We start from the raw sequence: 17,444 nt of genomic DNA, 5'->3' as shown, positions 1-17,444 counted from the left end.
TAGGGTATAGTATGAGATGTATTACATAATGACAAATGAAGAGTTCCTGGCCCTGAGGCTGTCTTTGCAACTTTCTTAACAAGTGAACTGGTTCCACCCTAAGGAGAAAATGTGGTTCCGAACTCCAACACATTTAAAAGGTTGATATTTTTATTGTTTTACTAACAATAAACAAAAGAGTTGGTAGGGAATTATTCCGTAAATATTTACTGAATCCCACCATGTGCCAAGCACCATGCAACATTGCTAGGAACACAGAGAGGAAGGCCATTCCCAGGCCTGCAGGTATCAGGCGGCACAGGACAGGCTGGGAACACAAGACCTACGAAAACCCTGGCTCTGCCTGTTTTGGGTCGTGACCTTTCCCTGGGCACTTAAGTACACTCTGCTTTACTCCTCATGCGCGTTAAATCAATCACTGCTTGTCATTAACTATCACTCGAGTCACTGTTCTAAAAATGAAATGCTCTTATTAAGTTTCTATCTCTTAAGAAATACTTTACAAGCATCTATTCACAATCACTTGTCTCTTCTCCTTAGTCAACGCCCTCTCTCCTCGACAGCAGGAATGGCCGCATCTCCCATTTCTTATTATTTTCACACCCCTTAACAGCTATTCAATGCAATTCAGCTGAACAAAACAAGTCCTGCGAACCACTACTGAACTAACAGAATCATATATAGGAAAACTCCCTCTTGCCCTGCAAATGCTGGACACAATTCAACAAGAAAAGCTACAGTGGTAGAGAAATACCACCCTCACTGCCCACTCCCCCCCCCCACCCCAAGAACTGTGAACGTGTGGCAGACAGAGACTGCTGGCTGTCCTCAAAATCTGCTCTCGTTCTTCTGAGGTAACGAACCCCGGATTTTAGCTGGCACCTGGCAGCCTGGAAGGAGGCCCTCTCTCTCCAGCCCCCCGAGCAGATAGGTGTAGCCATGTGACTACATCCAGGCCGGTGGAAAGTGACAACGTCCGGGACCTTCATCCACCCCACGGCCTGGGCCTTGGAGGTCACCAGCTGGGTCAGGGCCACATGCAGAGGAGCAACAAGAGAGAAAGCGTCTGGGTCCCTAACACCCTGGAGGATCATACTAGCCATGGAACTTGTTACAGAGAGAATTGCTCACCCCAACCAAAAAAAAAAAAAAAAAAATGTTAGGGTCCTAACCGCAAATACCTCAAAACGTGACTTTATTTGGAAATAGTGTTGTTGCAGATGTAATCAATTCAGGTGAGATCACACTGGACTAGGGTGGGTCCTCAACGCAATATGATTGGTGTCCTTATCAGGAGAGAGACGCAGAGACACACACAAGCAGAAAACAGCCATGTGATGATGGACACGGAGGCTGGAGTGATGGCTGTTATGAGCCAAGGTGCACCAAGGTTTGTCTCCAACCACCAATAGCTAGAAGAGGCAAGAAAGGATTCCCCCTTATAGAATTCAGAGGAATCGTGACCCTGCTGACACCTTGATTTCAGACTTCAAGCCTCCAAGACTGAGAAAAAACAAATTTCTGTGGCTTTAGGCCACCGGGTTTGTGTTACTTTGTTAAGGAGCCCCAGGAAACCCATACACAGCCTTACAAGGATGCTTGCATGAGAGAAATACAAACTATCTGTGTAAGCAGCTTTAACATTGCTCACTGTAGGACCCACAGGCATCAAATCCCAACAAAACAGGGGGAACTGAAACAACCATGTGAGCATGTCTGAGAAAGAAAACAACAGGTGAATAGTAACCTACTACCCTAAACATCATAAACACCCTTCAAGTCCTTGACATCCTTGTCTACCATGCCCCAAAGCTACAAATATGACTGCAACCTTCTACTTCAAAACAACTGGCAAAAACTGAACATGAGGACTTACCTGGTGGTGCAGTGGTTAAGAATCCGCCTGCCAATGCAAGGGACGTGGGTTCGAGCCCTGGTCCGGGAAGACCCCACATGCCGCGGAGCAACTAAGCCCATGCGCCACAACTACTGAGCCTGCGCTCTAGAGCCCGTGTGCCACAACTGCTGAAGCCCCGGTGCCTAGAGCCCATGCTCTGCAACATGAGATGCCACGGCAATGAGAAGCCCGCGCACTACAACGAAGAGCAGCCCCTGCTCACCGCAACTAGAGAAAGCCCGCGTGCAGCAACGAAGACCCAACGCAGCCAAAAATAAATAAATATATAAATAAATTTATTTAAAAAAAAAAAAAAAACCTGAACATGAAAACCCGCTTCTGTGCAGGAAAAGGAAGACGAGACCCTTACATTTCTCTCAAGGACCAGCTGGCGGGAGACGCTATCCTCTCGTTCCCACCTCCTCTCATCCAGGCTCACTGAGAACCTGAACACTGGGCGCGGCTGCTCCTACCCGCCGCGAGCCCGTGTCCGGCAGGAGGCAGGATGGACAGTGGTCTGAGGGCTCCTCTGCAGGCTTTCAGCCACTGCAGCCTGAGTTCTCTCTCCACAGCACCTCTCCCATCGTCAGCCAGGTACCAGCTCTCGCCTGTGCTGCCACAGTTCATCCCTCTCCCAATTCTCCTTTCCTCTTGAAACAACATAATTTCAGAATCTCACTTGCTATTAACCATTTAAAACACTGATACGCCTTTTCTTTTGCTGGTTCCTTCCCCAGCCCTCCCCAGCACCACCGACGCTCCCCCAACACCACTCCCTCCTGATCTCCTTACAGCACCTCTGAGAGTGTCCAGCACGCTTCACCCCCTCCAGTGACCCAGCAGCACCTATGTCCACATCCCCAAGTGGCCTCTGCCTGGACACCCTGAGTACTAATGCCACCCATCCTTCTGGGCCATCTCAAATGCTAATCCTCCTGGGAACCAGCTCGGGAGGATCCAGGCTGGCACTGCCCTCCCTACCTCTGAACCCTCATAGGGATATAAAGTCATAAAGCGGGGAGACACTAGGTGATTCCTGCACTTACACAGTCCCAACTCCATCTGAGACCAAGCCTTGCACAGAGTCGGCCCATCGTGGGCATCAGGCTAAGGGAAGAAACAGACTACGTGGCTGTTCAAATCCGTCCAGCCGGTGACTGCGTGACTACAGCCTTACACGGTCTGAGCTGACACAGCAGCAAGCGAAAGGTTATGCGTGTATGTTATACATCTTGTCTAGACAGAAATTCCAATTTCACCTTAAGCGTGTTACCAAGATAAAAAACCTCAATATCCAGTGTATGTATGGTAGAATAGAAATTCCCCACTTTCAAAAAAAAAAAAAGAAAAAGTATGCCTTAAATGAGGAATTAAATCTATTGAGCACTTGTCTACAAATAATAGGTCTGCGAAGGGAAAGAAGTCACAATCTTCCAGGGGTTAAATGAGACTCCATTCAACACGAGACCAGCTTGTAAAGTTGCAAGAAGTGCTGGTTGCATTTTTCCCCAGGACTCGGGCTGATGAAAAAGGTGAAATTAAATTGCCATTAGAGCCAGGAAGTGCAGACCCAGAGCAGGTCTTGCAGGAAAGTATCAACGTCAGAACTGCAGCCAAAAAGGCTGACATCCGAGTAGCTGGTAGGGGAAAACCTAAGCAGCTCTGTGAACAACATAACCTCAGAGACACATTTTACTGGATGTAAAAGTCACTGAAGACTTTTAGTGCTTTGCAGTTGAGACAAGATATTTTTAATCCTATTGCAGTAGCTCAACACCAAGACCTTCAGTCCCCTTTCATTACTAAGAGAAAAATAAGGGGACCATCGCACCACCTCCAAGGTAGCCAGGGGTGGTGGGTTTTCTTCCTAGGAGCCCCAAACATGACCTGAGTGGAAATCTGGGAAGATAGCCCATCCAGTCTACTGAGTCCCAGGCTGCAGAAGGCAGTGGGGCAGCAGGGCTTCAACCACACTCTGTTCTAAACTCTACGTGCCCACCACGCCTCCAGCCCGTCTATGGTCAAACCTCACCTAGTTCTTCCATTCTTGCTGCCATTCTCATCTTCTAATTAGACATTAACACATCTAACTGAGAAGCAGGGAAAGGAAGAACACAAATTCTTGCTCTTCTCCTCCCCTTAGTGTTCCAGGTGACTTTGCAGCCCCAAAACTGAAAGGAGCCCACAATCCATCTCTCCTGTTAAGGGGCTTAGAATACTCCTGGGGAGTCACGACACGATCACCCGACTTGACATGATGCTGGGCCGTGCAGGGCTGGCCCTGCACACAAATGGAAGCCCTAGATCAGTGCGAATGAAAGTGCTGGGAGAGGGGCATGGGGCTGCTGGAGGCTCAGCAGCATTTGCTTAAAGCAAGGACTGACGAGAAGGCAACCCAGGGGGCCCACAAGAGTGAGCCCAAACCAGGTATGAATGTGACAGGTCACACAGACAACCCGTCCTCCCCGCTCCCCCGCCAGAGTGGAGCGTCGTGCGCTGTGAAACAGAGCTGCCAATGGAGCCTAGAGTTTAAAATTCTGAGTCTGCAAGTAACATGGAAACTTTGAAGGTCTTCGGACTAAGACCAGATGATGAAAACAACACCTTAAAATAGATATTCCACGTGCTAGAAGGTACTAAGAAGGCAATGTAACAATGGTTTAAAAAACCAGGCTTTGGGCAGGATCCTAGTTGTCATTTACTAGCTATGTAAGGATAGGTGAGCTATTTCACCTGTTATAGGAACCTGTTTCCTTATCTGTAAAGTGGGGACACTAATGCTTATCCCATTCAATTGCTATCAGGATTAAATGAGATGACATGCAAAGGCTTCAGGAGTGCCCGGACCACACAGCAACCGCGGCAGCAGCGATCGAAGACAGCAGCTGCGGCAGCAGCAATAACAAAACCACAGCAGCACAACACACGTGTGAAGCCTCCATCTGGACAGGTTACTGTGTCACTAAGAGTGTCACTACAGTTCAAGGATATCCCTAAATGTCCTCTTTCAAGATGTGAAAGCTCCATAAAAGAAATTTTATTGAACTGCATGGACCATCCCTTAACAGTGTTGCTAGAAGCCCCCATCAAAAAGAATGATAAGGGCTTCCCTGGTGGCGCAGTGGTTAAGAATCCACCTGCCAAGGCAGGGGACACAGGTTTAAGCCCTGGTCCGGAAAGATCCCACATGCCACGGAGCAACTAAGCCCATGCGCCACAACTACTGAAGCCCACGTGCCTAGAGCCCGTGCTCCGCAACAAGAGAAGCCACTGCAATGAGCAGCCCGCGCACCGCAATGAAGAGTGGCCCCCGCTCGCCGCAACTAGAGAAAGCCCGCACGCAGCAACGAAGACCCAATGCAGCCCAAAATAAATAAATAAATACATAAAATTAAAGAAAAAAGAAAAGAAAAAAAGAATGATAAATTCAGGGGAGCAGAACTGACCCCGTATAACTGATCTGTTTTATGGGCAATAGCTTTTTATACTATAGAAACTTCATCATAAAAAAAAAAAAACTCACCTTTTATGACGACTGAATGATCAAATAAAAATCACAGCCAAAGCTATCTAACTTCACAAGAGATCTATTACTGGCCATCCATCACTATCGAGAAGTAGGAACAAAACAAATTAGATGTTTTGTAAAGCCCAGACACTCAAGCTCATGCCCAGGCCGGCTCACAAAGCCAGTTTATCTTCATTTTACACCAATTCATACACACACAACTCCTTAAATATCTACAGGTTCTTATCTTGGTGATGTAAATTATTCACCCCTGGCAATTTACAGACAGATTAAAAAGAGAGAGAGAGTGACTGTGGGTATGGTGGAAATCACAAGTTTGAAAGGAAGAGGGCAGCTAGAGATAGGATTACACGTAAGTGAAAAGAGAACAGGGACAAAAAGGCCGATGGAGAAAAGGCGTGCTCAGAAATCAACAAGCAAACCATCCACGGAGGAAAGAACCCATTTGTAAACACACAGAATGAGGTGAGGCTGAGGCCGTGCTTCCCGCCCAAGGGACGGAGACCTCTCAGCATGTTCACTCCCGCCCGGCCCAGAGAGGAACCCTATTCACCCCAGGACTGAGCACAGCTGTCACCTCGTCAATGGAGTGAGCACAGGAGATGAGATCTGTTCGCTTCTCCTACTTTCAGGCAACTTAATCGTCCTGCAGTCATTACTCGACAAGAGCCCTGCACCGCTGCTACTTACACTACTGCCCGTAGATGAGCAGCCTCTTAAGGTATTTGTAACGCACCCTATGTCAGAAGACGGGAGCACTAAAGAGTCTCTGGGACGACCACCAGCTTAGGCAGTGAGAGCGTTAGATCTCACCTAACTGGCACACAGTGACACCAAATAAAAGGAGGCGTTTTAGGTAAAATCCACTGACAAGTTAATAAAGTTTTCTGTCAGCAAACCTTGATTCTTCGGATGCTGACGACTGCCTCTGACACCTTCTCGACGGCCGAAGGGAAGAAGAGGGTGACTGTCAACCGCACAGCCCCATACAGTGTCACCGCCACAAACACACGGCTCGCTGTGATCACATTGCCAAGGAGCACATAGGTGGTGAAGGTGACAAAAACAATGATTTTGCTTGCAACAAAAAACGATGCCAAATTCATTCCTCTAAGATAGGAACTTCTCAGAATCTTGGAAATTTCCTTCCTGGAAAAGAGTAGGAAATAGATTTTAAAAGAAGCATCAACATCCAAGACATGAATTCAAGCGCCCTGTGTGAGTGGCCTCTTCCTAGGGAGTGGACACAGATGAAGATAAACCATCCCTCACATCATGGAGATACTACACAGTGCACACCCGGGGGCCTGCCCGACACAAAGACCACACGCTTCATCACCACTTCACTCTTCCAACTAAACAGAGGCTTAGTGTCACATTTTAAACATTTTGGGTCAATCAGACTGGGTTTGAACATTCAGTCAACATCCATTCATAACCAGAAGTCCTATGCCGGGCTCCTCACTGATGACAGAAAGACACAGCCCATCCCCTCCAGGAGTTGACGAACTCATAAAAGAATAGAAAAAACAACCCCAAAATTGTGAGACACCAAGACATTAGGCAGAGGCGCCAGCACGGCCCCCACGGGAGCACAGAGCAGAGGCGTGTAACTCGGAGCAGTAGAGTCAGGGCAAGTCACACGCAGGTGGACCCTGAGAAGATGAGCTGGAGTCAGTCGGGCTTGGCGGAGGCCAGAGAAGAAGGACGATGCGAGTGTGTTCCCAGCAGAGGGAGGGGCACCCACAAAGGTGCAAGGTGAGAGGTGACAGGGTGCTGCCGGAGAATTCTAAGTACCCTGTGCTGGAGTATAAGCCCTCATCAGGTATTTAAGTCAAAGATGGAAAAAAATTCTACAAACATAAAGCAAAGCAAAAAAGATATTTATGGCTTTGTTTGGAATGAATAATACTGACTCATAAAGTTTGGCCCGATATTAAGTACCCAATCTTTATAATCTCCCCATTTGTGCTATATTAACATAAATTATACTTTTAGTTTAAATATCGTTTTAGATGCCAACATCTTAAATCATTGTTTATTTGGAATCTGTGCTATTAAGAAATACTTGGGGGCTTCCCTGGTGGCGCAGTGGTTAAGAATCCGCCTGCCAATGCAGGGAACATGGGTGCGAGCCCTGGTCCGGGAAGATCCCACATGACACGGAGCAACTAAGCCCATGCGTCACAACTACTGAGCCCGTGAGCCACAACTGCTGAAGCCCGCTCGCCTAGAGCTTGTGCTCCGCAACAAGAGAAGCCACGGCAATGAGAAGCCAGCGCATCGCAACAAAGAGTAGCTCCCGCTCGCCGCAACTAGAGAAAGCCCGTGCGCAGCAACGAAGACCCAACGCAGCCAAAAATAAATAAACAAATGAATGAATGAATGAATGAATGAATAAATTTTTTAAAAAAGAAAGAAATACTTGGAATTTAATTTCTGTATAAGTAAGAAGCATATATTTTTTTTCCTTTAAGAAGATGGTAAATGGAAGAGCAGGTTAAAATGACGTCTCCACTGTTCTACTTAACCCCACTGCCACGCATTGGGGGTGGCGTGGATAGTAGTTAAGTTCACCTTAATGTGAAAACATGATAAGACTTCTAAACCATTCAGTAAATAAGAGATAAATTATGAAAATATGCTGTATATATACAAAAACTTACCTTCTCAAACTGGTAATAAGGTCTGCAAAAGACTTTTCCCAACCATACATTTTTATTATTCTGATGCCAGTTATAACTTCATTCATGGTCCTGATCCTGGTGTCTGTGAAAGCTGAAGTCTTACTCCTAAGGGACAGACGTGAGAGATGAGCCCTGGTGACCACAGCCCAACTTTCCTTATCAGCAGCAGCAGTGGCACAGCCAGAGACCAGGGATCAAATGATTCCCTACAGCTCTTCTGCGCTGACAGGCAGGTCCTACTCAAAGTAGAAATGGAGAAGACTTCAATTAGGAAGCCAACCATTCAGCCCAATTCAAGAAGTAACTTGGAGAACGTGCATTATCTGCTAATGAAGACCCAGAATTAATCAGATACAAACCATCTGCCCAGGGATGTCACGGTCAGGTAGGGAAGGCAGAAAGACACCCGACTCTTAACAGGAAGACAGTGGCTGTGCTGTAATAAAAGAGGAGTAAAGTGCTGGGGAGCAGAAAAGATGGGGCTGTTAATTCCACTGGGAAAGGAGAACAAGAAAGCCTTCAGAGACCCGGCAGCACTGGAACAGGGCCTCAAAGGATAAGGAACATCTCTCCACAGCAAAAAGAGGAAACGAAATTCCAAGTAGAGGAAAAAAAATACCACACGAAGAGGTACACACACACACACACACAAAAGAACTCAATGAGCTTCACCTGAGAACCCGGACAATGACCCACCTCCAACCCTCTGGGACCTGCTTCAAGCCTAACTAATCAGCATTAGGCTCTTCATCACCAGCCACTTTTCTATCACATAGGCTGCTAGGAATGTGGGCTTTATAAAGACATATTTAAGATTGATCTTGCCCTTGGGGTGCTTATAACTTAATGGAAATGCTGAATTAAAAGCAAGATGCAAACATATACACACCTGAAAATGTCTCTAACACAAGCATAACAAAAATAGATGCATCTGGAATGAGTCTATAAGATCATTACTATTTAATAATGCTTAAATAACACTATTCAGTGTACATTCTGCTTAAGGACACTCTACTTGCTCAGGTACGGTGCCGGGAGGAGCCAGCGGATGCTGTCACCTTTCCCGCTTCAGGATCAAACTTCAGCTTAAGGCTGGAGCATCTACTGGCTAAGCCTAAAGGGTCTACAACACATGCAAAGAGACCAAAGAAGGCATTTTTGTTTTGTTTTTGAACAAAAGCATCAAGCAGATGGTGGATGTTACCAGTTACATATTAACACTTTTTTAAACCAGTGTTTCTCTTACCGGAGTGATGAAAACAACTTCCCAATGCAGCTTTGCAAAGGCAGAAGAATAATTAGAACCGCCATCCCAGCAAGACATGATATTCCTATTTCCATCCAGAGCAGGATGGTCACTACGATAGCCTGCAGTGGCCCTGCCCACAGAAAGTGCAAGAATATCGTTACCTTAAAAGAAAAAAAACAAAGCCTTCTTAGGAATGTATAAAAACCAGACGAGTAAGGACACAATTTGGAAACAATCTTCTGTCAAAGAACAGACGGGAACCTAAACAGAAATGATCACAGTGGGTTTTAAACCTGATAAAGCAGAAATCAAGTATCTACCCCAGGTGACGCTGTTCTGGGAGAGCATAGGGCCAGGTTCAGGGACGTCCAGGGAGAAGAGGACCGGGAGCACCAGGAAGATTTCAGTTTTGTCCATCCCACAAATGAGCCCAGGGCTTCCTCAAAGTCTGCCCGAGAATTCAGCCCCTCTCAAGAAGGGCCGCTCCAGGAGGACCCTTAGAGACACAACCCACACGGGGCAAGAACACTGATGCCTATTTATTATTAGAAAAATAAAATTCTCATCTAAAGGACAATACACATTATTACATCTAATTTGCAGACAGAAGAAATGAGAGTTGGATAAAGAGAACTCTTTGTCTTATGCCTTCAAAAGAATCCTGGCCAACGCCAAACACTGGCACCTGGCATCCCAAAAAGCTAAACACAGTAAGGACAGGAAATGTAAGAGGATCCCCCAGGGGCAGCTTACCTGATCAAACCTGTTCACATCGTTGGACAGCAGGTTGACTATCTGGCCTGTGGTGGTCTTCCCCATGGCCAAGTTACTCAGGCGAAGTGCCTGAAACAAGAGAGGGTAACAGAGAATTGGATCCCTGCGGTGAAACCAAGTCACTCTTAGAACATAACAAAACAGAGCGCGTTTTCGCGGGGTCTTGAGTGGCACCAGGACAAGCAGGATGACCCCTGACAGCAGGGCTCTAGGAACCCATGTTTATCCTTTGACGCCTCAATGTGGCGACAGCCACGCCCACAAGGACAGCAAACAGAGGCTGACGCAAAATCTCCCACCTTTCTTTTTTTTTGTTTTTTTTTGATGAATCTGGACATGCCAAAAATATAAAGGGATGTAGGTTCATGCTTAGAAGCCAACTAAAGTAATTTGGGGCCATATTAGATGAGAGCAGGGAAGCTGCCTTAAGGACAGAAATTAGGAGACACAGGCTGCAAATCAATCAATTTTGTGTGTGACATCATTTCAACACTGTATTCTCAGTTTCCTCATTCTTTGAATGGAAAAAACTCTTCACCGTGCATAAGATCATAGGGTACGTATGAGAGTTGAATGGCAGATATTTGTTATCTACTATGTGGAGGACACCAGGAGCTCCTGGAGATATATTTACTGATAGTCATGTCTTCTTGTCTTTGGAGATGGGACAAGATATATACCAACACCTGTAATTCAGGTGTGAAGTGAACAGTAAATACAGTGGCAGAGGGAACTGGGGAAGGTTTCTACCAAGTGACACTGTAGTGAGGGAGGAGCTTGGACGACGAAAAGGATAAGGTATATGGAGAGAAGGGAAGGGCACTGTGGGTGAGAGGAACCCATGCAGAGACTCCAGGGAGGGAAAATGCAAAATCTGGCTAGAAAGGTGGTCTGGGAAATAGCTAAAGAGTTTGGAAGGCAACATGGAACGGTCAATGCTTTTTCACATTAGAGAAACTCAACTTTAGGAAAATAAAACTGAAGAAGTGACTGGCCAGGAGATTTTTGGAAGAAAGGAGAATTAGGGGTCAGTGAAACAGTCAAGAGGTAACCAGACTGTGCAGTAGGGATGTGTGAATGGTAGCAAAGGGCCACTGAAAACACTTTGAAAGGTAAAAAATGCTTTGCAAATATGAGCGAGGGAGGGAGGGATATACCACTACAGGAAAGAAAGAAACCATATTGTGCCTTAATTACTGAAAGCTCTCTTGAAAATAGTTTTAAAGCCTATTTTACATACAAATACATGTTAATCCCTCATGCAGAAAATACTTATTTTAAAGAAGTAGCTAGTTTGATCCCTAATTTGAACAACTAAAAGAAGGCAGAACGTTCCACCAAACTCTGAGTTTAAACTGATCATCAAAAAAAATCAAGACAACTGCACCTAATTGGAATTGATGCACCAAAAGGCTGGCTCTGGAACAAAAGTTAACATGAATCAACTATAACACTGCAGCCAGGGACTTCCCTGGTGGCGCTGTGGTTAGGAATCCACCTGCCAGTGCAGGGGACGCAGATTCAAGCCCTGCTGTGGGAAGATCCCACATGCCACGGAGCAACTAAGCCCGTGCGCCACAACTACTGAGCCTGTGCTCTAGAGCCCGTGAGCCACAACTACTGAGCCCATGCACCGCAACTACTGAAGTCCACATGCCTACAGCCCATGCTCCACAACAAGAGAAGCCACCACAATGAGAAGCCCGCACACTGCAAAAAAGAGTAGCCCCTGCTCGCCGCAACTAGGGAAAGCCCGCGCGCAGCAATGAAGACCCAACGCAGCCAAAAATAAATTGATTAATTAATTAATAAAAACAAAAACAAAAAAAAGACTGCAGCCAACACAGAAATCAAGGATCTGTCAAAAGAAAATCAGTCATATTCCACACAGGATAAAAAACAGAACATGAAGTGACAGTAACATTATTAATAAGGAAGACGCAGCTTACAAGCAAACTGCCAGATTTCTGTTTCCAACCATGAAAGAATAATTGGTACTGGACTTGCCCTCCATTGTAAAACTGCAAAGTTGAATGAAATATATGAAGCAGCTGTTTTCAGGCACTGAACGACAAGCAGGGCTGAAGTGTAAGCCTAGAGAAGAGGAGAGCCCGGGACTGGCCTGTCTTTCTGCCTGGGGGTACCTTCTGCCCAAGCAGAGCTAAACTTTCACTGAACTGAAGAGGAAGAGATGGATGTTCTAAGTTGCAGAAACAGCTGGAATTTGGGCAGGAATAGCAGAGGGCAGACCCAGAATATCTTGTGGGGATTTACCAAAGGGACTCTGCCAGAACTTCACTGTCCGTGAGCAGGGTCAGACCCATGAGGCCTCTGTGAGGTCACGCAATGCCAGGAGACTAGAGTTTCTGCCTACCTAGAAGAAAGAGTTCTTCTTAAGCGCCTCAGACATTCACTTAGCTGCCAGGAAGGCCATGCCTTACGCTCTAGAGTAAGAGCCATGCACTTGGACTAAGTTCAAAATGGAAATAATTGCCCCAGATAGACAGACAAGACAAACAGAACGATAGAACGAATAAGCCAATCCTAACAAGACCAATCTACCAGGAATTCCCTATCAGAACAAATACCCTTTAACCCAGACTTCCTATAATGTATACTTCCTAACACCCAACATAACAAGACAATTTCTAGACCTGCAAAGAAGCAAGAAAATTTGACCCATAATCAAGAGGAAAAAAAAAATACAAGCATTAGAAATAGACCCTGAGATGATCCAGATTTTGGAATTAGTAGACAAGAACTATTAAACAACTATTATAAATATGTTCAAGGAATTAAAGGAAAATATTGTTGCAACAAGTGAATGGATAGGTAATTTCTTTTTTTGGTTTTTTTTTTTTGGCCTCGCCACGCAGCTCGTGGGATCTTAGTTCCCCAACCAGGGACTGAACCCGGGACCCCGGCAGCGGAAGCACAGAGTCTTAACCACTGGATCACCAGGGAGTTCTCTGGATAGGTAATTTCAGAAGAGAGATGGACACTATCAAAAAGAAGCAAATGGAAATTCTAGAACTAAAAAGTACAATATGAAAAATTCACTAGATAACTTTAATATCAGATAACTTCCATTGCTCTGTGCCCAGATTCATTAAGCCTTTCTTTTAGTTTACAACCTGAAGAACAAACAGAAAACAGAGAGCGAGAGCAAGATTGATAGAAGAAAAGAAAGCCTAAGGGTTCAATGGGACCATACAAGCAATGAAACACACATGTAACTGGAGTCCTGGGAGAGATGACAAAATAGGGAAGAAAAAAATATTTGAGGGAATAATGGCTGAAATTTTTCCAAGTTTGGTAGAAAATATTAATTTAGATACCTAAGAATCTTAGCAAACCCCAGAAAGGATCAAAACAAAGAGACCTATGCTTGGGCACATCACGGTCAAAATGCTGAAAACCAGAAAGTAACAGTCTTGAAAGCAGCCCACAAAAAACAACACGTTACATACAGAAGAAAAATAATACAACTAACAGCTGACTTAACAAACTCAATTCTGTAACTAAGTATGGTGATGGATATTAACTAGGCTTACTGTGGTGATCATTTATATACACACACACGTATACACATACATACTATACACTATATACACACACACACACACACACAAATACTGAATCATTTTGCTGAATATCTGAAACTAATATGCTGTATATCGATTATACCTCAATTTAAAAGGAGGAGGAGATAGTGGAACAAAATTTATAGAGCGCTGAAAGAAAAGAATAACTGTTAACCTCAAATTCTATAACTAACAAAAGTAAATATCCTTCAAATGATGAAGGTGAAATTAAGACATTTTCAGATAAAGTCTCAGAGACTTGATCACCACCCAACCTGATCTTTAAGAAATTATAAAGGATATTCTTCAAGCTAAAGGGAAATGGTACCAGATGGAAATTCAGTTGTAGAAAAATAGAGAAACCAAAATGACAAACAAACATGTGGGTAAATATAAGAGACTGTATTATTCCTTTCCATTTCTTTGCGAAACAAATGGCTGCTTAAAAGCAAAATAATGGTAACACCGTATCGTGTATGTAGATGTAAAATATATAACAATGGTACAAGGGATAGGCTGTTACTCCTATACGTTTCTTACATTTTATGTAAAGTAATCCAATATTAACATGCAAAAAAAGACTGTAATAAGAGGCCTATTTTAATCACTAAAGCAAGATCAAAAATACGAGATACGGATAAAAAGCCAACAAAGGAATCAAAATGGAATACTAAAAAATATCTGATTGACTGAAATAAGTCAGGAATGGAGCCCCGCCACCCCAAAAAAAGGCAGATGAAACAAATAGAAAATAAACAGTAAGTAAAAGGCTTAAGCCCCATCACATCAATATTTACACTAAAAGCAAACATACTAACACTCCAGTTAAAAGCCAGAGACTGCCACACTCACACTGGATTAATAAAAGAAAGATCCAGCTCATTGTATATGTGAGATACACTTTCAAGCAAAAGGATGGAAAAAGATATGGCATGCAAACAGCAAGCGCAAGAAATCATGTGAAGCTATCTGATTATCAAAGTTGATTTTGAGTCAAGGAATTAAACTACCAGAGATTAAGAAGGACATTTCATAATGATAGGATAGTCAATTCACCACTCCTAAATGTGTATGGATCTAATTACCGAGCTGCAACATATATGAGACAGCCAACAGAACTATGGAGAAAAATCAGAAAACCCCACAATCATAGCAGGAGAATTTAACATCCTTCTTCTCAGTAAATGTAACAAGTAGACCCCCCCCCAAAAAAAAAAATCAGTAAAGATACAGAAGATTTGAATAACAAGTAACCAACTTAATCTAACAGACATTTATGGAACACCACACTCAACAATTATAGGACAGGTTTTTTTCAAGTACACATTGTAAATTCACCAAGACCATATGCTGGGGCCATAAAATAAATCTCAATAAATTTCTAAATATAAAAATGGTACGCAGAATGTTCTCTGATGACAAGAATTAAGTTAGAAATCAATAATTTATATCTTATCTAAGAAGCACAACTATTTGGAAATTAACATATTTCCAATATGTTAATATTGGAAACAAACAAACAAAATATCACAAGGGATATAAGAAATATGCGTTATCAATTACATGTCTATTGCCCTCAAGAGCTATCAGGTAGTTGAGTGCACAGACATGTCATAGTCATTTATGTCATCATGATCATAAAAACAGCTACCATTGATTCAGCACATACTACAAGCCAGACACTGAATAGAAAACAACCTAATTTGTAAGAATTTTTTCCTATTTTGCACATAAGAAAATAAACTGAAAGTATTCATACCTCACAAAGAATGGGCACTCAGTTATTTTGTTTTTAATGAAGCAAAGTTACAACTTGTGAAGGAGAAATGTTACCTGCCAAGTCATTAAACAAAGGATGTTGCAGCCATCAAGCTGCCACATTACTGCCGCTCCCCTGAGGGAATTCCGGATGGAAACAGAATGCTGGTCATGAAGCAGTCAACTGCTGCAGCCACCCCTGTGGTGCACCCTGAGGAGACTCAGGATGAGAAAGCACAGGATACTGGCCCCAGATAGCTGGGGTGCATGTCAAAGGAACGATTTCAATGAGCCCAGACTTGCATCTTGCTATACACAGAAAAGCGCTGATTTCATTACCTTGAGATGTCTGGTTTTCTTTAATGAACATAATCTTTTGATGTTCTGACTACCCAGTCCTTGTTGCACAAACCCCTTTGTATCCTGCCTCGCCCCCGCCACCCCCTTGCTCTTCACAGTAGCCCCTCAGAGTGATCCCAGCGTCCTGTCTCCAGGGCTTGAGGTCCTGAAAGAGTCCGCTAAATAAAATATAACTCTCAACTTCTAGGTTGTGCTTTTTTTTTTTTTTTCAGTCCACACACTGTTCCTCACTAATGTAGAAAATTAAAGTTCAGTTCTAATAAAATATTTATGTTATAGTTAAAAACACGTCACATCCAGTGTAGAGAAAAACAACATACAAATTAATGCTAATGTTTTAGCTCTATATTTCCTTTAAGTTGACATTTTACAAGGGGATACTATTTGGTTAAATCTGTTTTCCTTGTGAAAGCAAAATAGTTCCACCATGAGAACAATAAAAGGCAAACAAACTGGAATCAAATTTGCACCATGTATGTCAGATGCTAAATTAGTTAGTAAGCTATTAATCTTTAATAAATCAAGAACACCTAAATATAGATAAGAATTATATTATAAAAGCCTACCAATTTTTTTAAAGGGCAAAGAACATGTACAGGAAATTCACTACAAAATACACAAAAGGCTAATGAAAATTCGCAAATACTCAAATTCAAAGAAACGCAAAATGTGACATCCACGTTTGGCAAGGGTGTAGGGCCATCTCATTTCACTAAAGAGAACTCAAACAGTTAACTCTAGAAGGAAATCTGGCATATCAAAAGGTTTAAAATGTATACACCCTGAGAAATTAACAATGTCTCCAAAGGTTTAGCTTTAATCAGGTTCATTGCACTGCTGTTTGTTAATATATAAAAACTGGAATACAATCTGAATATCTAATTACTGATTATACTAGAATCCGCATGGCCTTTAAGAACAATATTATGAATTGTGAAGTGCGAATTCCACCCAAGCAAGGATCCATTTATGGTGGGTTCCTATGGCATGGGGGGGTAGGAGGTGGTAAATTACATATGGGGTCATAAGAGAACTCTATAATCTAGGCCAAAACATCGATTTTGTTCAACTTTTTAAAAAAGAAATGCAAGAAACATTAGTCATTCATTTGAAAAATAAACAGTGTGTCCTTCCTCAATTATTTTAAATCAGCAGACTTCGTGAAACACAAAATCTAAGTGTGGGCAGATAAATATAACCATCAAAGGAGCAGAGGAGAAAAGAATGTTCTTTCCACAGAATTGAGTTTTCCAGACTGGTGAAAAGTATTATCCCTTTAAGAATCCAATCTTCATTTTAATAGAAACGCTCCCCAAACCGTTCTCCAGTAGTCCTTTAAAACAGAAGATGGGAGCTGTACTTCACCATCCTCATGATGAAGATTCCTCACCACTAACATGACTCTTTTCCAATGCCAATGATCCTCAGTGTGTAGACGCTCCTACGAAGTGTCCAAAATGGCCATGCTTTCTGGGTTTTCATACATTGTAATTCTATCTTGTCCCTTGCCATCAGGCTATCCCTTCAAGAGACTATCTCACCATTTACTGCTGTTTCTAAACTAGGATATGGCTTCGTAAAACTGTAAGTGAGTCAGAGTAAACAG

At 43.4% G+C, this 17,444-nt stretch overlaps 1 protein-coding gene across 9 annotated transcripts in view; it reads right to left on the bottom strand.

Moving 5' to 3' along the window:
* Positions 1-17,444, bottom strand: part of ABCC4 (ATP binding cassette subfamily C member 4) — a 222,594-nt gene that overhangs the window by 132,422 nt on the left and 72,728 nt on the right. For 8 of the 9 annotated variants that reach the window (XM_007196842.3, XM_007196848.3, XM_007196844.3 and 5 more), the window contains 4 exons: positions 10,116-10,205; positions 9,360-9,523; positions 8,093-8,218; positions 6,326-6,575 (listed from right to left, as the gene is read on the bottom strand). In XM_007196842.3, the coding sequence (XP_007196904.2) occupies positions 6,326-6,575; positions 8,093-8,218; positions 9,360-9,523; positions 10,116-10,205 (630 nt within the window). The remainder of the gene's footprint in view (positions 1-6,325; positions 6,576-8,092; positions 8,219-9,359; positions 9,524-10,115; positions 10,206-17,444) is intronic. The other variant, XM_057532602.1, reaches the window with a different exon arrangement.

This window comes from Balaenoptera acutorostrata, chromosome 18 (assembly GCF_949987535.1).
Source record: "Balaenoptera acutorostrata chromosome 18, mBalAcu1.1, whole genome shotgun sequence".
Taxonomy (NCBI): Eukaryota; Metazoa; Chordata; class Mammalia; order Artiodactyla; family Balaenopteridae; genus Balaenoptera; species Balaenoptera acutorostrata.
The sequence above is the reverse complement of the archived record's forward strand: the minus strand, read 5'-3'. Positions and strand labels throughout refer to the sequence as shown.